At 42.2% G+C, this 22,015-nt stretch overlaps 1 protein-coding gene across 1 annotated transcript; it reads right to left on the bottom strand.

Annotated features, from left to right (window-relative positions):
• Positions 1-10,470: 10,470 nt before the first annotated feature.
• On the bottom strand, positions 10,471-15,851 carry LOC147902963 (ABC transporter C family member 8-like). The gene is made up of 11 exons (XM_087373974.1): positions 14,475-15,851; positions 14,039-14,359; positions 13,845-13,931; positions 13,088-13,693; positions 12,781-12,945; positions 12,404-12,692; positions 12,075-12,289; positions 11,614-11,919; positions 11,396-11,459; positions 10,768-11,007; positions 10,471-10,665 (listed from the first exon to the last, which is right to left on the bottom strand). Exons 1-11 carry the CDS (start codon positions 15,849-15,851, stop codon positions 10,559-10,561), a joined length of 3,777 nt encoding a protein of 1,258 aa, XP_087230100.1. The 3' UTR covers positions 10,471-10,558.
• Between the last annotated feature and the right edge of the window lie 6,164 nt (positions 15,852-22,015).

Here is a 22,015-nt window from a genome sequence, read left to right as displayed (position 1 = left end):
GGGAAAGAGAGAAGAAGAGAGAAAGGAAAGAGGGAAAAAGAGGGGGAAAGAGATTGAAAGATTGAAGGAGAAGGAGAAGGAAAGGAGGGAAAGAAGAGGAGAGAAGAGGGAAAGAAGAGGGAAGAGAGGGGAAGAGAGGGTTCCTATGTCCATCACTATAGCTAGCGCTTAAGGCGCTAGCTGCAAACCAATGCAAATAACAAAAATAACAAATTGAAAAAAGAGGAAGCACTTACCTGGAATAGTACGTCCCGCTCGGTGTTTTGTGGACTAGCCCTACAAAAGAGAGGAAACATACCATTTTTCAAATAAGATGTTAGAGGAAGGAGGAGATTATAAAAGCAACTTCTCAAAGAGATTGGATTGAGGAGACAAGGAGAAAGAGAAATACAAAAAAGATTAGAAGAGGCGAGTCTTCTTTCTTTCTTGAAATCTCGTTTTTTATTTCAATCCTTTGAAATTAAGCATGAAAGCTAGTACATAGCTTTAGCAATACAAGGAGAAGCACTCACAAAATGAAATCTCACAAAAAACCTATCTACATTGTTCAAAGAGACTCACCTTCTTGAAAAACTTCTTTTCAAGAAACCAAAGAGTGAGAAGGGTGGAGAGGGAGCACAAGTGCTAGGAGAGGGATGAGTAGTGGTGAGGAGTGGAGAATAGAGTGGGAGGTTGTCGGAAATAGGTGGGAGGAGAGATTGCTTTGCTTACAATGAGATTAGAGAGTGCTGAAGAAAGCGCCGCGCATTGCATCGAGTTTCGGGTTTCAACCCATAGCGTTGCTATATACAATGAGATTAGAGAGTGCTAAAGAAAGCGCCGCGCATCGCATCGAGTTTCGGGTTTCAACCCATAGCGTCGCTATATAGCGACGCTATGGGTTGAAACCCGAAACTCGATGCGATTGGCGGCGCTTTCTTTAGCACTCTCTAATCTCATTGTAAGCAAAGCAATCTCTCCTCCCACCTATTTATATAGCAACGTTGTTCCGTCACTATATAGCAATGCTTTTAATTAAAAGCGTCGCTATATAGTGACAGAACAGAGCAAATCATCGCTATATAGTGACGCTTTAAGACACTTTATGTTTAAAGTTAAAAAAGAAGCTCATAGATGCTATTTTATAACTGTTAATATATTTCCTTGCAACTTGTGTTGTGATTTTATAAGTGTAGATGGAAGGGATGAGTGGAAGCTCGCGTCTGATGATGCACCAATGCCCGGGAGCACAAAGTGGCTTACAGAGAGGTTATACTATCATTGCACTCATTGCAAGCAAGAAATACGACATCAACATCGTATTATCATGCGCCACTTGCGGATGTATGGAGAGGAGCCCGAACCAGTACCCACTGTTGGTGTTGCACGTGTTGATGGATTATCGATAAGTCAAAGCTATTTAAGTTCGCGGTTAATATTGGATACCAGGAAATACAAGATCTTATATTTACACGAAATCTTAAAATAGGATGAGGAGGCTGACAAGGGTACGCATATATCTTCACACTTTGAGCAAGATATAGTCTCCCGGATGATGACGAGGGTATGGTCGACATGATGGATTCTATTTTTAGGGGCACTACATCCCATGTACACATGATGTCAGAGTCTGAGGTCAAAATGCAAGAGTTGCAATCAACACAATTGTATGAGGGTGCTAGGATGTCTAAACTACATGCTTGTCTCTCAATCTTGAATCTGCAAGTAAAGTATGGGTGGTCAGATACAAGTGTCTCGGCCTTAATGAGGTTAGCTCTTGCATTAATTTGACTCATTATTTGGATATTGTTTTTGAGAATCATCATGTATGGATTAGTGTACCGAATCATCATTGTTCGAAGCCTATGTATGTTTGAATTGTGATAGGTTGCTCCAAAAGATGTTGCCTGCACCAAATACCATGCCCGCATCAAGAGATGAAGCAAAAAAGATACTAACAACGGTGGGTATGGATTATGATACCATCCATGCTTGCCATAATGATTGTATTCTCTTTCGTCGTGAGCATGGAGATTTGGCTAGTTGTCTGAAGTGTGGGAAACAACGATATAGAGATAACTTGTAGGGTGAGCAGATACCAGTAAAGGTCTTGAGACACTTCCCATCATTGCAAGAATACAGCACATGTTCCGATGCAGATCCATAGCGGAGTTGATGACATGGCATGCATCTCATCGGTCCACTGATGACACATTAAGGATTCTCGCAAATTATGTAGCTTGGAAGCACATAGACAATCAGTGCCGGACTTTGCGAGGGAACCACGCAACTTACATCTTGGGCTCACCATGGATGGCGTGAATCCTTTCAAATTACGCTCGACATCTTGGTCGACATGGCCCATAGTCATGGTGAATTATAATATCCCACCATGGCTAACAATAAAAAAGGGACACCTCATGCTTGCACTACTTGTGCCAGGGAAGTACAAGGCAAAAAATATGGACATGTACATGGCACCTTTGATAGAGGAGTTATAGATATTATGGAGAGGAGTGGGGGTCTTTGATATTTCCAGAGCTCCTAGATATACCAATGATATTTTGGTCAGGAGTATCTTGATGTGGACCATGCATGACTACCCAGGATATGGAGAGTGCGTAGGTATGTGGTTGTGTCTCTACAAGTATAATATAGGATTATGCTTTTATGACTCTCTTTCGCATGCATGTCTTATACTAACACATTCATCCACGCATGCAGGACTTGTTACAAGTGGGTACCATGCTTGTCCTATTTGTGGACCGGGTTTGAAATCGCTTGCACGATACTCCAAACATATGAGGAAAAATGTTTATGAAGGTCATGCTCGATACCTTCCGCTTGACCATCTCGCACATGGAGGTCAACCTGATCCACCACCATTATATTTGAAGGAAAGTGACTGGATTTAAGCTTGGAGGGCACATGGAGAGGAACATCCTCCTAGTATGAAGAGGATATCGATCTTTCATGAGCTTCCTTATTGGGGCTAGTTACAAATCAATCATCTCTTGGATCCCATGCATATCTTCAAGAATGTGGGGCCCACTATTTGGGCGCACTTGGTTCCAAAGACTCAAGAGGAGTGCGAGAAGACTTGCTGCTATGAATAGGATGTCTCATTTGTGGCCCCAAGTGCATGCTTCGGGAAGAGTTGTCCTCCCGAAAGCAACATGGATCCTCTCTACGAGGGAGGAGGCAGCGGTCAAGGTAGACATTGCCTCTTTTCAAACATCGATAGGGTACACGCATTGCTTGAAAGGAGCATTTTCAAAGGACAATAAGCTTAGTGGGCTCAAGTCCCATGATTGGCACAAGGTCTTATAGGTATTCTAAGCTATACAATTAGTGTACCGATAATCGTGATGCGTTAATGTAATTATGATTGTTATATTGTTGGCATGACTTCTTTGTTGCTTTGATAGTTCATCCTTCCAATTACAATAAAAGGGTGCTTACAAGAAGAGGTTAGAAATGCTATATTCAAGATCTATGGTATTGTGAGGTATGCTTACTATCAAATCGCATTGATTGCATTTTCTTCGATTTAAGCTGATTAATCTATAGACTGATTATCAAAATATCTTACATGGACATGTGAAATAGGTGGATATCTCAAAAAGAGATCTCCATATCGAGCATCTAGAAGGCTAGGGTGGAATCCATCGAAGCCGTATGCTTCCTTGAGAAGCACTTTCCCTCGAGCATTATAACAACTCAAGTCCACTTGCTTGTGCACATAGTTGATGAGGTGGCTATTGCAGATACCATTCATAGTCGATGGATGTTTTTTCTCGAGCGGTTTATGAAAACTTTGAAGGGATTTGTAAGACAAAGAGCAAGACCAGAAGCAAGCATGGTAGAGGGATGGCTTATGCAAGAGTCATTAGTATATATCACGAAGTTTCTTGCATCCACGGATCCCGATATGTCGCAAGCTTGACATAACAAGGATGATGATCGCATCGTTGGCGAGGTTCCCCAAGGAAAAGGGATTAAAAGAAAGATGAGCGAAGATCAAATGGAGAAATTCAATAAGTTTTGTATCCTCAATAGCCCTGAGATGCAGAAGTGGATTGAGAGATATGAAGTGGCCAAAGCAGAAAGAATAAATGCAAGGATGAGATTCAGAGTAATGCACAGGCGATCGCAACCATATCCATGGAATCTGGCTCTTCTCCCCACTCACATGTCACTTGATTGGCTACAACTGGCTCTACATAAAGCCGAACGTGATGGAGAGACGATAAACGAGCACGAGCGAGAGTTATCATCTGGATGTATGATGCATGTAAGTTTCTTACCTCTTGACATAATTAAGTAATTATTTGTGGCAATATATGCTATAAAATAGATGCATCTTCATTGTTTTAATGATGCTCTTTTACAGTACAAAAAGTACAATGCATTATGGTCATATGGACGACATTTTCGCATGGAATGCATCGATTCAAAGAGAGTCACATATGATTGTGGAGTCATGGCTAACTTCACACAAGATAGGCGAGCAAGTGCTTCATATACCAATCTTCTCTCCTCACTGTTGGATTATTGTGGAATGATACACAAAATCTATGAAGTTGATTTCAGATGATTTAGTATTTTCATTCTTGATGTAAAATGGTTTAGAACTATTTACAACGGTCCCCATGCGACAGTGAGAAAAGATAGTAGCAATTTCTTTGCAATAGACTCCACCAAACATTGGGCCGATGAAAGTGATACTTTTGTTCTTCCCTAGCACTATGAGCAGGTGCATACTAATGATTTAATTAATCGAAGCTTTCATTTTTAAATATCCATTGATACATGTACTTGAGCATAATTTCATATATATAATTGACAACATTTGGCACCCATCTTCAATATGGGTGGGCTTTTATCCGGATCGTTCTGATCCAAGATGGTGGTACGTGATCCAAGTTGCACCATGAAGTAAGCAAAATTTTGAAGATAGAGATGTGGATATGGAGATGCCACTACCAATGCCGGATCCAATTGATCCCGATGAATCTAGCAAAGAAGATAAAGGTCACAATATGAGCCAAGAGAAAAGATGCACATAATGACATCGCACGGGAGGAAGATGGAGATCATGATATTGAGGAAGAAGACAATGATCATCAAGAATCACCACACTTTATTGAAGAAGATGGTTATTTTTCCTCTTTCAATCTCTTTTCCCCTCTTCTTTTTTCCCCTCTTTCAATCTCTTTTTCCCTCCTTTCCTTCTCTTCTTTTTCCCCTCTTTCAATCCCTTTTCCTCTCTTCCTTCTCTTATGTTTATGCTCTTTTCCCCTCTTATATTTCCCCTCTTTCAATCTCTTTTCCTCTCTCTTTCCCCTTCTCCTTCTCCTCTTTCCTTCTCCTTCTCCTTCTCCTCTTTTCTCTCTTTTATGCTTATATGCACATGCATAAGCATAAGCATATGCTTTGTTTCCTTTTCTCTTATGCTTATGCTCTTTTTCCCTCTTCTTTCTCCTTCTCCTTCTCCTTCTCCTTCTCCTTCTCCTTCTCCTTCTTCTCTTTTCCTCTTTTCCTCTCTTTTCCCCCCTCTTTCTCCTCTTTCAATCTCTTTTCATAAGCATATGTATTTGCCTATGCTTATGCTTATGCATGAGCATATGCTCATATGCTCATGCATGAGCATATGCTCATATGCTCATGCATAAGCTCAAGCTTATGCTTTTTCTCTTTTTCTTTTATGCTCATATGCTCATGCATAAGCATAAGCATATGCTTTCTTTCCTTTTCTCTTATGCTTATGCTCTTTTTCCCTCTTCCTTCTCTTAAGCTTATGCTTATGCATGAGCATCTGTCTCCTTCTCCTTCTCCTTCTCCTTCTCCTTCTTTCTCTTCTCCTTCTCCTTCTCCTTGTCTCTTCTTTCTCTTCTTTTTTCCTCCTTCTCTCTTCTTTATTCCTCTCTTTTTGTCTTCTTTTCATAAGCATATGCCTATGCCTATGCCTATGCTTATGTTTGTTTTTTGTTTTTTGTTTTTGTGTTTGTGTCTACGTTAGACATGGGATCACGTCACACGTCCAATGAGTATAGATAGCCTCCCAAGATGAGACAGCATGATCTCTATTCTCTAGAGGACTTTGATTGCTCTCAGGCGACACCTCAGGGACCTACCCCTGGCCCGACTGGATGTAGCACTACGACTACCCCTTGGGGAACTCCTTTGCTAGCAGCCCATGGCTTTGTCGGGAGTCCTGACGAGTTTGTAGCACAGATGATGAATGAGGAGGCAGTGATATTCTTCTCTCTGCTATCTCAGAGGACCTCAGCAATTCCCTCTCCTATGGCTGGGCCTACTACTCAACCATCCCCTCGTGCCCCTTCGACTGAGGGGTCATCACCTGCGTGTGCCTATCATAAGGAAAGGAGGGGTAGGAGGGGCCGCTTATGTTGTGCTGACTCGGGAGATGTAGACGAGTTAGCACACTCATATCCCTATAGGTCTCCACTTGATCCCGAGACGTAGTATCAATCAGGTCCCTTGCCCTCTCCTACTCCCACTGCTATTCCTCGCTCCAGAAGCGCTCGCACAGCTTCCACCCGCTCTGACTCTGCCACTACCATGAGTCCTCCTTACCCAGTCGAGGACCTCTCCTATCAAATCATGGCTACTGGAGAGATAATAGAAGATAGAAAGAGCAAAGCAGTGATGGCCACCATGAGGCGGTTGATGAGCCACCACTTCAAGAGTAGCATTGCTACTAATTGGCGATATCAAGATGATCAAAAGAAGCAAGAAGTCATTGATGAATTAAAAGAAAAATACTCTAACCCGCCAAATTGGGAGTTCAATGAGAATTACATGCGAGAGCGCATGGGTTTGTTCTTGAAGCATCGTAGATCAACCATGCATACTTCCATCGCAAAGGGGATGGCTAAACCTAGCTGGGTAGACAAAGTTGATTGGAAGTTATTCAAGAAGCAGAATAGGGACCATCCCGAAATGTTTGAGGGTCAGAGGAGGGCTACGAGGAGACGGTTGGACGTCGTAGGTACTTTGCACTTTAGTGCAGGCGAACGGTTGGCGTTCGAGGCAATCGTGGTAAGTCTACTTCTTCTCATTTAATGTATTGTTCTATTTGTTTTACTACATATTACATGCACTTTATCTAACTCTCGTAAATTGGATCCACAGCAAGCTGCGATGGGTCATCTTCTTATAAATGTAGAGACACAACGCGCCCATGGTTTATTGAGCAAGAGGTAATGGGAGCGACGGTTGATTGGGCTGAGGTGGCTGCTCGCACTGTATAAGTCTACTCCTACTTGTAATCTCACTTTTTAAATTGTTTTATTCTTTAAGTTCCAATCTAATTTTCAATTAATATGGTTTCACTCTTAGGGTCAAAGCTCGAGCATTCCATCACCAGAGGCGAGCAATCACGAGGGCTAGCGATCAAGCATAGCTCACGAGGGTTAGGGAGCAAGGGCAGCTCATGAGGACCAAGGATCAGGCTAGCAAGACGAGGATGAGGAGGACGACGATGATTCAAATGAGTAGTAGTAGTAGTAGTAGTAGTAGTGGTAGTAGTAGTAGAAGTAGTTTGCATATACTTCGCCATGTATATCATTTTGTATATCGGCTCGTTTGAGCGATTTTGTATCACCCTTTTCGAAAGGGTAATTTTGTAACAAACAATGTTATATATCTTCGACATGTATATGCTTTTATTGCTCAATCATTTCATTTGAGCGATTTTGTATCACCCTTCTTGTAAGAGAAATTTTGTAATAAAAAACTTTTTTTTATAATTACAAAAAAAAAACATTAGTGGGGCAAATCAGGGCTTGCTATGGCCCTGTTTAGCCCCACTAATGCTTTTTTTTAAGTTCTGTCAATCGTCGCTATATAGCGACATTTACCAATGTCGCTATATAGCGACAGTTACCAGTGTCGCTATATAGCGACCGTTCTTTTTCGATGCTTATAACAACGTTAATAATGACCTTTGCGCCTGTTTTTAAAAAAAATTAGTGTAAAAAATGTCAGTATTTTCATCGGAAAAGGGCCTATGCCTTGTAGTGCTTTTTGCATTTTTGTCTTTTCGCTCTTCCACATTTTCATCTTTTGGTCTTTTTGCATTTTTGTCTTTCTATCTTTATGCGTTTCCATCTTTTCATCTTTCCACTTTTACACGTTTTCTCTCCTTCCACCTCACTCTCTTTCCATTCCTCATTCCTCTCATTCCATTTTTCCACCATTCCTCTCTAAAGTATTTCTTCCGCATTTAAGTATTTATTGGTCAAAGCGTCAGTATATACCAAAGCCTATAATAACACTGCAGTGTCGGTATATACCGATGTTGATACCTATGCCAATACTGACATTGAGAACACTCAGTTTACCGATGCCCATACCGATGATGATACTGACACTTCCTTTGTGACGCACACACCAATGGATATTACAACACTTTTCACTTGCCTTTTAAAAAAAAATCTTTGTATTTAGCATCAATATTGGTGTCGAAAAGTGGCCCGTGTCTTGTGGTGTTGCGACTCCTTCCATTCAGTCATCCATAGTGCAAGCTTCTCCTCTTGATTGATAGGCAAGGTGACATGTCTCACCTTAGCGAATATGTCCCATTGACCTATCAGAAGGCTCCCAATACTCAAGGAAAAAATCGCTCCACTATCAATTTCACATTTGACCTTAACATTCGGCTATGTCCTTGACAATTCATGTAAGGATTTTTCAATACCCGGACTTGCATTTAATGTCATAAATATTTTGAATTTGCAATGGCCTCAATGTCTTCATCACTGAATCCTACTATATGTTCAATTATTAAATGACAGACAAGTATTTGAATCTCAGCCTTTAGCTTACCTATCTTTCTCTCTTGTGTTGCCATGATGGATGGATGTATAGTGATCTAAAGCACACAATAATAATTATATACGTGCTAGAACTACTCTATATATATATGGTATATTACTAGATCGAAGCAAGGGGATTTTAATTGGCAAAAGTGGGCCATCACCCAGCTTCGAACTTATTTATCACACAAGTAAAACACGTAATTCAAGGCAAGGAAATTCCAACCAGTCGATGTGGGCCATCTCTTGGCCCCCGACTGATGCACAAACATGCATCTCTCTCTCTCTCTCTCTCTCTCTCTCTCTCTCTCTCTCTCTCTCTCTCTCTCTCTCTCCCCTACAATCAACCAAGGCGAGGTGATTCTAATTAACCAAAGTGGGCCATCACTTGGCCCGATTGACACACACAAAAATAGCAAAAGAAAGCAAAAAACTCGACAAAGTGAGTGAGAGAAAACGATAGCGAAGCAGGATTTGGAGATAATGAGGAAAAATGGAATAAGGGGCTTTTTAATAACTTTTATGCAAAAATAATGCACAATAAATTGAGTTTCCACATGTCTTTTGATGGTCAAGATTGCAACACGTGTCCAAAGCCACACCATGTGTCGCTAATGACGTTAAATTTACTACGCGTTATACAAATTTACCAAGCAGTGTTTTGGATCATACCACATGGTCTTTTGGTTTACCGTGTGGCATTTTTATACTACGTAGTGTTTGGCTGATCAAACAGTCACCTCCAACCAATTGAAAAAAATGTATTTTTTATGTTTAGAATGTTAGGACACATTTTTTAATCGAAAAGTGCGTATTATATTTTTTTAAAGCAAACTTTTTAAATTCGGGGTGGAGGGGGAAGGGGGGCTTAATCAACTATAAAGAAACAAGGTGGAAGAAGCCAATATAGCTAAGTGCCTTAATGAAAGAATTAAGAGTATTTGAGATATCATTAAAGAAAGGCAACCTTGCCAATTAACAAACTGCTTTTAAAATGGTTAATGGCCCTACGTTAATGAAAGGAAGAGTAGATGAGGTCAACAAAATACTTAACACTAATTATAATTAAAAACAATTAATACAAAAGTCGTTGAGGTAGTTATACCAAAGTAATACTTAACACTAACCACGAGAAAAAAGAAGTGGACATGTGCTCAAGCAAGTATAGACTCACCTCCAGTGATGCAAGGATAGACTCACTTCCAGTGATCATAGAAAATATTTTTATCAACAAATGTCAAAATTTGGGGATTCAAAATTTTGAAGGTTTCTCTTAAAGATTGAAGACTTTTAAGCTAAAATATAACTAAATTGCCTAAAATTTTACAAATTTTACGAAATGTTAAAAACTTTTTTTACATGTGAAAATAAAAATGATGGAGTATCGTTGTATATTTATCTATTCCGAGTAAACCAAATTCAGAGGAGGTCACAGCCCGTCATACCAAGGAAAGAGAGGACGGGAAACCGTATTTGTGGCTCCAAGACCTGCCTCGTAGGCTGAAATCAGTGAATATGATCCTGAAACTTAGTCCACACTGTTGTAAAGCATATTGTGAGTTGTGCTATGGTTTTTTCATCTCTTTACGTTTCGACAAGTTTTTCACCAGTTATGTAAGGATACTATATTATTATGTAGACAAATGTGGTTTCCATTTTCGGGCTCAGAAAGCCCGTTCATCAGCATATGATCGTTCAAAAGGATTGCAGAACATGACGTTGGGAGCCTTACACTGTTAATTGTTGCGGCCGGTTGGAGCCCAGTACTGCGTTACCAGTTGGGCAAAAAAGGATGTCTCGTTCTCCATGAGTTTATTCGGAGAGTCGAACTCCATCAAAACTCCTACACACCATGATTCATGAAGTTGGAATAGTTTAATGACAGGGTCTTGATTTCCGAGAAGAAGAGAGTGCTTGCAGTTGTGCTGAGGATAAGATTAAATACCATCGTGGAGGGCCGCAACCATGTCACTACCCATGATAGTGGGAACTCTGTGGGCGACTGTTATCACAGTGCATGCAGCAAACTGATGCCCCATAACGTGTTGAACAAGAGCGTCAGTGAAAGAATCGATGGAAGCAGTAGGCTCATCCAGCACTAGAACTCGGCTATGCTTTAACAATACACGACCTAGACAGAAGAGCTGCCTTTGCCCGGCACTCCAATTTTCCCCTTGATCGCTGACTGCACTCATGGAGGATGATATTTTGCTGAGGATAAGCGGCTTGTAGAATCGAGATAGTTTAGTTGTCGTATCTATTTGTCTGGAGATCTTAAGTAATTTAGATGGTTGAGTTCTTATCTATGTTTGGTTGCAGGCATCCCTTTCAAATATTACACAGTTGTGAGCCCTTTCTTTCGTTTGAGGTGCACTTCTGACTCCTTGATGGACAGATTGAATAACTAGCGAGAAGCAGGCACGACGTAACCTTCAAATTTCTATTTTAATGCTTTGATTAGTTCATGCAAGCTTCAAGCATGCAATGATGAGCTCTCTTATCCAACAACAGCCATGTTTCTAAATATTACACCATTTACTGTGTAATCAGCCCTGCTTCAACCACGATCTCACCTGGCGACTCAAGTCGAAGGGGTAACCTTTCCACCACTTGAGCAAGCTGGCACTTCCTCAGTGTCTGAAATGTTGCATTCCAGATTTAAAGCTTGTTCATGTACAATTCGCATATATACGAAACATGAAAATGGCAACTAGACTGATCACTTCAGAACAACAACAAATTACAATCTCACAACGAGAGGATGGATGTGCGAGCGTTAATGTCGTCCTACCTCCCAAATTTGATTGTCAGAGTATTCATTCAACGGGTCCAGATTTGTGCGAACTGTTCCTTGAAATAATACCGGCTCTTGCGGTATGATTCCCAGTCTAGATCGTAGATCGTGCAACCCGATTGAAGTTATGTCTATATCGTCTATGCAGACCTTGCCATCCCATGGCTCCACGAGACGGAAAAGAGCCTTGATCAAGGTTGTCTTCCCACTTCCAGTGCGGCCAACCACACCGATTTTTTGGCCACCATAGAAGATGCATGTGATTCCTTTCAAAACCAATGGAGAGCACTCCCTGTAACGGATCTGTAAAAAAAAAATCGCTGAATTGTAGTCTCTAAAACATGCTAATTAATTTGAGGACAAGACTCGATGAACGATACAGGAGGCAGAGCCAGAAACGTAACGCAGATCATCGACATAGACAACATTGTATTGCAATACGCTATCATTTTCCTTACTTGCAGGTTCTCAAATTCAACTTTTCCTTTGTGCGGCCACGCAGGAGGGAGTCTACTTTCTTTTATTTTTACAGGTGCTTCTGCTGGTAGCTCCATATACTGTTTGATGCGTTCGACTGAAACACTGAAAATTGCCAGGAAGCTTTGCCGGATTGAGAAAACCACAAGAGAATTGTTCAATGCAAGCGCAAAAGTAACAGCCAATCCCGCAAGCCCTGCAGCATTAAGAGACTATTGCAAATCTCTCAGCCGATGGTGATTGAACTGTGAAAATCCAAATCGGCTCAGGATATATCCGTGAAAAGCAACTTGCATGAAATTAGCGTCACCTGCTGATAAATTTTTTCGATAAAGCACAAGAACGGCAACGACGACAAGTACAGCAGTGGAGCATAACTCGATCCGAACGACCATCCACTCTAGAGCTGCAAATCTGTAGATGTATGCACTTGCATCTCGATCAATGAGCTGCCAGTTGCGCTTTTTGAATCTCTTACACTCCTTAAACGCTCGTATTGTTACATTGCCAGTCATAGTCTCTGCATAACTGTTAATCACAGGTTCCTTCGTTATCGAGTTGATCCCATTCAACTCACGAGCTGCAACTGCATAGTAGCGCTGTAACATTGCCCACATTTTTATCAAGATATTGTCAGGCAATCTTGCACAATGGTCAGTAAAATCTTGCGATTGAGGTGGAGCAAACCTGGAGATATTGAGCAAGGAAAAGCACAGGAATAACGCAAAGCAAAATCTCCCAAGTCACGATCGAGATGACAACAAGTATGCAGGCAACATCAAAAGCAGTTCCAAGGAAGGTAGCCAGACCAAATTGAACGTCAAGATCCAGCACGCTCATGTCCACCGACACCTTGAAACATTTCAAAATAGAGAGATTTCTTTTCCGTTATACACAATTCCTATCAACGCCATAACAGGAAAATGGTATAATATATCTGAGGCAAGGCAAATTTTGGCAAATTTGTCATGAACAAAGCCTTCCACAACTATACCCGATTAAGGATCCTCCCCGAAGGTGTCGCGTCAAAGAAACCCATGCGGGCTCTCATGATGCAAGTCATCAATTTTGTGAAGAAGGCCTTGGAAGCTTTCAGGCCTAAGGTCACGACCATGTGGCTGCGTAAGGCGAAGAAGATGACACAAACTAAGGAGAGGCCAGCATATACTTCGATCAGAACTTCGGACGATAATTCTGAGTCAGAAACTCCCTTGGCTAACCATAAGTTGCTGTAGAGCTGCGCGACGGAATATATCAGCTGCCCGATTACCATCGTTGTGGCAACGACTTGCCCTTTGGCAATCTGTGTATAGTGGATATAGGGCTTCATCCCTACCTTGCCCGACTCCATGGCCTCGTCCATCACCAGTTGCGTCGGACTCAACAAGCATTCTGGACTTTGGATTTCAGTTTTTTCGATTCGAGGTGCATAATCAATAGCTTTACCATCAACCAGACCGGCTGGTGCACCGTCGCCATTCTCCACCACCGACGGCAACGCCTCTTTGTGTGCCGAGCCCGGCTTCTCAAACAGTGCTTGGCCAGAAACCAGCAAATCGTTGTGTGAGCCTGCCTGCTTGATTTTCCCATGTTCCATCACCTGTAATTAGCAGCTAAATGTAACGAGCCATTATGAAACCGAATCGAACAATGCGAACGTGATGCGTCGTTTATTTACCAAAGCTTGTTAGGTTTCAAATCATCCAGCCCGAAAGAAACTTGCACCGTCCATGAATCGGAAACGGACTCACCAGAATACTGTCCATTGACGATAGAAATTCTGTTTGATGCGTGACCAAAAGGACTGTCTTCTCTCCGAGTGCTCCCATCATACAATCCTGCCCGAATGAAGTGACCTTGATTAATAACATGGCAGCTATAGTTTCGCAGGGCCTGAGAGCATGGAATGTGAAGACTACTCTCATGAAGACACTGAAATTCGTACATAAAAAAGAATAGAAGCTGTCTGTGCATCAACTGCGCTGAGAGGGTCGTCCAGGAGGTAGATGTCTGCGTCGTTATATACCGCCCTAGCCAGCTGAATTCGCTGCTTCTGACCGCCACTCAGGCTGATTCCCCTTTCCCCAACCTCTGTGAGGTCTCCGTGGCTCAAATTTCTTATATCGTCGTCTAGTGCACAAACGCGCAATGTATTTCTGTAGCGCACCATGTCCAACGGTTTTCCAAACACTATGTTGTCTCGGACTGTCCTGCTTTGAATCCATGGTGTTTGAGACACATATGCCACGCTGCCATACAACTGTACCTGGAACAAAGGAGAACGTACGTTAGACTCGCACAAATACAAATTCCGATTGTTCTTTCGGATCCGAGACGATACAACTGCTGTCACAAGAGATTTAAGAACAGTCACGACTTACAGTGCCAGCCAACCTTGGCACCTCGCCCAAAAGGGAGAGAAGAAGTGTAGATTTCCCAGAACCGACTGCTCCGCACACACCAACTTTAACCCCCCGTCTCAACACAAGGTTGAGATCGCTGAGGGAAGGCCTTGAGTCGTTGGGATTCCAACTCGTAACGGCACCTTGCACAACGATTGCGTGCTCAGAGACAAATTGACTAGGTTCCCTTTCAACGTGTACTTCCATCTCCGATTCCTGGACGTCCTGCAAGAAGTTTTCTAAGCGGCGTACCGAAACTTGCGCTTGAATTATTGCGGCACAGATTTCCGGCATCATTTGAATAGGATCCTGAATGGTTCCAAAGGTCACCAGCACAGTGAAAACGATGGTGGAGGTTAGCAATATGTTGAGAAAGAGGCAGGCCACGAGCACAGAGCACGTGAAGGCCATGGGCATTATCCAGTAAAGAACCGTGGCGTAGTTTCGCTTATGTATTGTGTCGGCGAGCCAGTTCAACTCGACATCTCGCTTCTGCTGGAGGAAAGCATAGAACTTCTCCTCCCATGCTTGCAATTTGATGACTTTGATTCCCATCAAGACGTCAGTGGTCGCTCTTAGTCTCTCATCTTGAGTTTGCATGTATTTTCGTTGAGATTGCTGCATCGATTTGATGAGCGGGGTAAGGCAAAGGCTAACTGCTACAATGAGGATCACAGCAGGAATTGCAGCAACGCCGACGATTGCGAAGATTATGCCCAATGCTGCCAAAATAGTTAGAGGCACCAGCCAGCTCCAATGCAGAAACCAGGCAAATTCGCAAAGACGATAGGCGTCCACTGATATGTAGTTGACAACCTCCCCTGTGTTGTGCACGGACGTTCCGCGGCTAGACATATAAGACAGCTCCTTGTGATAGATGACGGCCATCATGGTGGACTGCACTTTGGCTCCTAAGATCCTCACACCAAAGTACCAATGTCTCTGGGCGAGATTTTCGACGACCTTGATGACGAGCAGGGAAGCTATGAGGATGATACCTTCACGGGGGAACGTGGTTGCGGGATTGCGAGAGAGACAGTCGACGAAGAAGTAGAGGAAAACGGGACCAGAGAGGATGCCGAGGCCTTTGAGGAGGGCGAGGAGAGCAGTGGTGGAAAGGTCTTGCCAGAAGCAATGGAAGAGGGAACGGAGGAGGGATTTGTGGGGGTACTGGGAGTGCCAAGATTGGAGGAAGAGGGAGAGGAGGAAGGGGGATTGGGAAGCGAAGGGGAGGGGGGGCAAATCAGAGGGGAGGAGGGGGCGGGAGTGGGCGAGGAGGAGCAAAGGGGAGCAGAAGGAGAAGAAGAGGCGACGGACTTTGGACGGAGCAGCAGGAAGGGCAGCAGAACACGCCATAGCCAAGTGCCGATGGTCCGACGGACTTTGGACGACTCAGATGTTTCATGGGGCCTCGTACGTACCCATGGACGGTCGCGATGCTCTGCATGCGAGCCAGGGATTACATGTCTCTATGACCTTGAATCCGACGGACATTGAACGGTTCCGATGCGTCATGGAGCCTTGGACGTATTGATGGACGGTTGCGATGCACTGCATGCGAGGCAGAGATGAAATTTGTCTTGCTAAACCGTCACCTCGGATCGGACGGGCATTGGACGGTCCAGATGCGGCTTAAGGACGGTTGCGATTCACTGTATGCGAGTTTTAATAAACCCCCTAGGATCCGACGGACATTGGACGGTTCACATGCCTCATAAGACTTGGACGTACTAATAGACGGTCAGGATGCACTCCATGCGACCTTTCTTGTTCTTGGTTTGCTCTTTTATCAACCTTTTCTTCGTTTGGAGGAAGAGAGGTCATTTAGTAGCTCTTTTTGTGCACGCGCACAAATTCAACTCGACTAACCTTTCTTAGCTTGCATGAATCAAGGTCATTTACTTGTTAGTTCTCTTTTTCCTCACATGCACAAAATCAACACCATTGTTAGCATGAGTCAACATCACTAGTGACTAGAGCACCACAAGCAATTAGGTGCCACAAGACTGAAAGCGGTTTGCTTCAACCAAACCTTACGAGAATGTCCTCATCTCAACCAAATTACAACCAACCCTTTTGTTCTCATTTTGAATTTGCTCTTCTCTCCCACAACATAATCATGCTCTGATTACCAATCTTTCAACTTTACGAAGCACTCAAAGAGAACTAATTCACCCAATTGACTTTTCTACCTCATACATTTTGGTTGGTATGAAAGTTCCCTCTCATATAGACTTGTCACACTCAGAGAACATCCCTATTACACAAATTTCGGTTATAATGAGAATAAGTTTTCTCTGTGCACTATACAGAAATAACCATAACACTAAACTTGTAAAAAATTCATAACCCAACAAATCCCTCAAACAAAAATATGCACAAGGCATTTAAGAAAATAGGGTTGTAAGCCTAGATTTATTATGACATTTCATAGAGAGTTTGCACAAACTTTATGGAGGTAGGTGTTATGTAACTCATAGTTGCAATTGTGGTAAATTTGCATCTCATTTGTATTCAATGTTTTGATGATCTCGTCATAAAAAATGGAGAAACAATATGAGGCACAACATAGACTTCCTTAAGACCTATTGCCCAATCCCCCTATGAACCTCAATAGTAGTCCTTTCATTAACAAGTTATGAATGGCAAATGCTCAAACCGTTTCAGACGTGAACCTAACAAATATGTGAATAGGAGAGGAATAGGACATCAACTGAACCCAATCTCCCTACAAACCTCAATAGTAGTCCTTTTATTAAAAAGTTATGAATGGCAAATCCTCAAACTGTTTTGGACGTGAACCTAACAAACATCTGAACAAGACATCAACTAAATGCATACGTCATAACCGCATCTTGAACACTATAACCGCATTAAAGTCATTGTGGATTGGTTGGGTAGAAACGCTTGAGTTTAGATTGTGTGTTTTTTGTAAATGACAAGATGAAGGTTGCTATTTTACTCCTTCTAAAGGCTCCCCATGCTTAAGTACACATATCATAACACTACAAGGCATGTGCCATTTTCTGACAAAAATACCGACCTTTTTTACACTAAAAAGTTTTTTTTTAATGGGCAAAAAAGTCGCTATTTACGTCGCTATTAATGTCAAAAAAGAACCACTCACTACTACACACGGATCCTATTGCGACGTTTACGTACCGACGCTTAGCACGGATGGGGCACTAATCGTCGGTATGAAAAGCGCGTCCCGTAAAGCGTCGCTATATAGCGACGTTAAGCAAAAGTCGCTATATAGCGACGATTATAAAGGTCGCTATATAGCGACTTTTAAGAGTCGCTATATAGCGACACTAAGATACTATGTTATAGCGACGTTTTTCAGAGATGTTTTTTACTCATATAGGCCTTAAAAGTTAGTTTTTTCCAATGACAAAATTTTTTAAATTTTCATACATGTTTGATCTCATAGAGAATAAAAATACGAGAGCATGTACATGTTTGATCCTTTAAAAGAATAAAAGTACAAGAACATGTACATCAAGTTTGAAGCTCATATAATCATGTCTACGTTTGAGACTTGGTTTCATCCTGAGCCAAGTCTAGTGTGCCAAACAAGTCTATCTCCAACTCTATATTGAGTTGATCTCCTATATCATCATCGTACGTTCACCATAGACTTGATCATCTTCTTCAATAAAGTCGGGTGATTCTTGATGATTATCATCTTCTTCCTTAATATCATGATCTCCATCTTCCTCCCATATGATGTCATTATGCACATCTTCGTCTTGGCTCGTATTGTGATCTTCATCTTCTTCTCTAAATCCATTTGGATCAATTGGATCCGGCATTGGTAGTGGCATCTTCATATCCACATGATCTCTATCTTCATATCCACATTGGTAGTGTGAAGGTATATGCACACCACCCTCCTCATCCTGTCTCAAGATTTCGTGTCGTGTACGCATGCAATATTAATAATGAACTCAAATAGCAATGACTTTTTGATGATCCATCACCATGTGCACCACCATGTCCCTTCCATCTGCACACCTCTAAAGTCACAATACAAAATGCAAGGAAATCTTTTAAGATCCAAAAATTAGCCACCCATGAGCTCCTTCCCTCTCTTCTTAGATCAAGTGCCTTGAATTGATACTTTTAAGGTATAAGTGTCGCTATATAGCGACACTTAGGGTTAAAGGTCGTTATATAGCCACTTTTAGGGTTAAAAGTCGCTATATAGCGACTTTTAGGGTTAAACGTCGCTATATAGCGACTTTTAGGGTTTGAGTTTTTTAATGGTAAAGGTCGCTATATAGCGACACTAAAGAGTCGCTATATAGCGACGGAAAAGCGTCGCTATATAGCGACGGAAAAGCGTCGCTATATAGCGACGCTGTGGATTTAAACCAAAACCCGTCGCGATGCGCGGCGCTTTCTTTTGCACTCTCTAATTTCTATTGTAAGCAAAGCGATCTCTCCTCCCACCTATTTCCGACAACCTCCCACTCCATTCTCCACTCCTCACCACTACTCACCCCTCTCCTAGCTCTTGTGCTCCCCCTCCACCCTTCTCCCTCTTTGGTTTCTTGAAAGGAAGTTTTTGAAGAGGTGAGTCTCTTTGAACAATGTAGGTAGGTTTTCTGTGAGATTTCGTTTTGTGAGTGCTTCTCCTTGTATTGCTAAAGCTCCTTACTAGTTTTCATGCTTGATTACTAGTTTTCATGCTTGATTTCAAAGGATTGAAACAAAAAACAAGATTTTAAGAAAGAAAGAAGACTCTTCTCTTTTGTAGGGCCAGTCCACAAAACACCGAGCGGGACGTACTATTCCAAGTAAGTGCTTCCTCTTTTTTCCATTTGTTATTTTTCTAATTTGCATTGGCTTGCAGCTAGCGCCTTAAGTGCTAGCTGCAGTGATGGGCGTAGGAACCTTCTCTTCCCCTCTCTTCCCTCTTCTCTCCTCTTCTTTCCCTCCTCTCCTTCTCCTTCTCCTTCTCCTTCAATCTTTCAATCTCTTTCCCCCTCTTTTTTCCTCTTTCGTTTTCCTCTTCTTCTCCTCTTTCCCCCCCTCTTTTCCCTCTTTCATGCTCATGCTCTTATGCTCATGCATAAGGATAAGCATAAGCATGAGCATAAAAGAAGGAGACATATGTCTCTTTTTCCCTCTTTCCTTTTCCTCTTCTTCTCTCTTTCTTTGCCTCTTTCCCCTTTTCCAAACTCTCTTTTCTTTCCCTCTTCTTCTCTCTTCTCCTCTTTCCCCTCCTCTTTTCCCTCTTTCATGCTCATGCTCTCAGCTTATGCAGCTTATGCATGAGCATAAGAGCATGAGCATGAAAGAGGGAAAAGAGGAGGGGAAAGAGGAGAAGAGAGAAGCTTATGCATAAGACTCCTCTTATGCATGAGCATAAGAGAAGGAGACATATGCTCATGCTTATGCTTATGCATGAGCATAAGAGAAGGAGACATATGCTCATGCATAAGCATGAGCATATGTCTCTTTTTCCCTCTTTCCTTTCCCTCTTCTTCTCTCTTTCTTTCCCTCTTTCCCCTTTTTCAATTTCTCTTTCCTTTCCCTCTTCTTCTCTCTTCTCCTCTTTCCCCCCCTCTTTCATGCTCATGCTCTTATGCTCATGCATAAGCATAAGCATAAGCATAAGAAAAGGAGACATATGCTCATGCTTATGCTTATGCTTATGCATGAGCATAAGAGAAGGAGACATATGCTCATGCATAAGCATGAGCATATGTCTCTTTTTCCCTCTTTACTTTCCCTCTTCTTCTCTCTTCCTCTCTTTATCCCCCTCTTTTCCCTCTTTCATGCTCATTCTCTTATGCTCATGCATACGCATAAGCATGAGCATAATGCTTATGCTTATGCATAAGCATAAGAGAAGGAGACATATGCTCATGCTTATGCTTATGCATGAGCATAAGAGAAGGAGACATATGCTCATGCATGAGCATATGTCTCTTTTTCCCTCTTTACTTTCCCTCTTCTTCTCTCTTTCTTTCCCTCTATCCCCCTTTCCAATCCCTCTTTCCGTTCCCTCTTCTTCTCTCTTCTCCTCTTTTCCACCGTCTTTTCCCTCTTTCATGCTCATGTTCTTATGCTCATACATAATCATAAGCATAAGCATGAGCATAAGCATGAGCATATGTCTCCTTCTCTTATGCTTATGCTTATGCATATGCATAAGCATAAGCATAAGAGAAGGAGACATATGCTCATGCTTATGCTCATGCATGAGCATAAGAGAAGTAGACATATGCTCATGCATAAGCATGAGCATATGTCTCTTTTTCCCTCTTTACTTTCCCTCTTCTTCTCTCTTTCTTTCCCTCTTTCCCCCTTTCCAATCTCTCTTTCCGTTCCCTCTTCTTCTCTTCTCTTATGCATAAGCATAAGAGAAGGAGACATATGCTCATGCTTATGCTTATGCATGAGCATAAGAGAAGGAGACATATGCTCATGCATAAGCATGAGCATATGTCTCTTTTCCCCTCTTTACTTTTTGTAATAACAAACTTTCTTTTGTAATTAAAAAAAAAAAAGCATTAGTGGGGCAAAACAGGGCTTGCTATGGCCCTGTTAGGCCCCACTAATGCTGTTTTTTTTACTTCTGTTAATCGTCACTATATAGCGACGTTTACCAGTGTCGCTATATAGCGACGATTAGTAGTGTCGCTATATAGCGACGTTTAACAACGTCGCTATATAGCGACGGTTCTTTTCCGACGCTTTTAGCGACTTTTATAACGACTTTTGCGCTCGTGAAAAAAAAAAAATTTAATGTAAAAAGCGTCGGTATTTTCGTCGGAAAAGGGCCTATGCCTTGTAGTGACTACTAATACTACTACTACTACTACTGCTCATCCAAATCGTCGGAGTCATTGTCAGGGTCGCGCTGGCTTGATCTCTGGCCCTCGTGAGCTACGCCTAATCCCTGGCCCTTTTCGAAGCCATCTAAGCCAAATCCCTCGATACCTGCCTCCTCATCATCACCGCTCACCTCCGCTGATGGGATGCTCAAGCTTCCACCCTAAGAGTGTAACCATATTAATTGGAAATTAGATTGGAACTTAAAGGATAAAACAATTTAAAAAGTGAGATTACAAGTAGGAGTAGACTTATACCGAGTGAGCACCTCAGCCCAATCAACTGTCGCTCCTTGCAACTCCATCTCAATAAACCACGACTTCGCTCCTATGCAAAATGCGCATCTCGTCTCTTTGTTTGTGGGAAGGCAACCCATTGCAACTTGCGGTGGACCCAAATTATGAGAGTTAGATAAAGTGCATGCAATATGTAATAAAACAAATAGAATGATAAATTAAATGAGAAGAAGTAGAATTACCACCCATGCCTCGAATGCGGCCCGTCCACCCCACTGCCGAGGTGCGAAGCACCTACGGTGTCCAGCCATCTCCTTGCAACCCTCCTCTGACTGTCGAACTTTTGGGGTTGGTCCCTATACTCCTTCTTCAAAAACGTCCAGTTAGCTTTGTCCGCCCAGCTGGGTTTAGTCTTCCCCTTTGCGATAGAAGTTTGCA

This window comes from Dipteris shenzhenensis, chromosome 4, assembly GCF_047967505.1.
Source record: "Dipteris shenzhenensis isolate YYH24624 ecotype China chromosome 4, Dip_SZ_1.0, whole genome shotgun sequence".
In the NCBI taxonomy this organism is placed as follows: Eukaryota; Viridiplantae; Streptophyta; class Polypodiopsida; order Gleicheniales; family Dipteridaceae; genus Dipteris; species Dipteris shenzhenensis.
Note: the sequence above shows the minus strand (reverse complement) of the source record. Positions and strands in the feature narration are given on the sequence as shown.

Bases quoted from the DNA above. Each gene is read 5' to 3' on its own strand.
- LOC147902963 (XM_087373974.1), bottom strand. From the start codon at position 15,851: ATGGCGTGTTCTGCTGCCCTTCCTGCTGCTCCGTCCAAAGTCCGTCGC. The intron at 12,946-13,087 runs GTATAGTTGTGG...AAATGTTTCAAG, and splicing joins CGGGGAGGATCCTTAATCGG to GTGTCGGTGGACATGAGCGT. The intron at 10,666-10,767 runs GTATTTAATCTT...CATGGTGTGTAG, and splicing joins GGTTGCGGCCCTCCACGATG to GAGTTTTGATGGAGTTCGAC.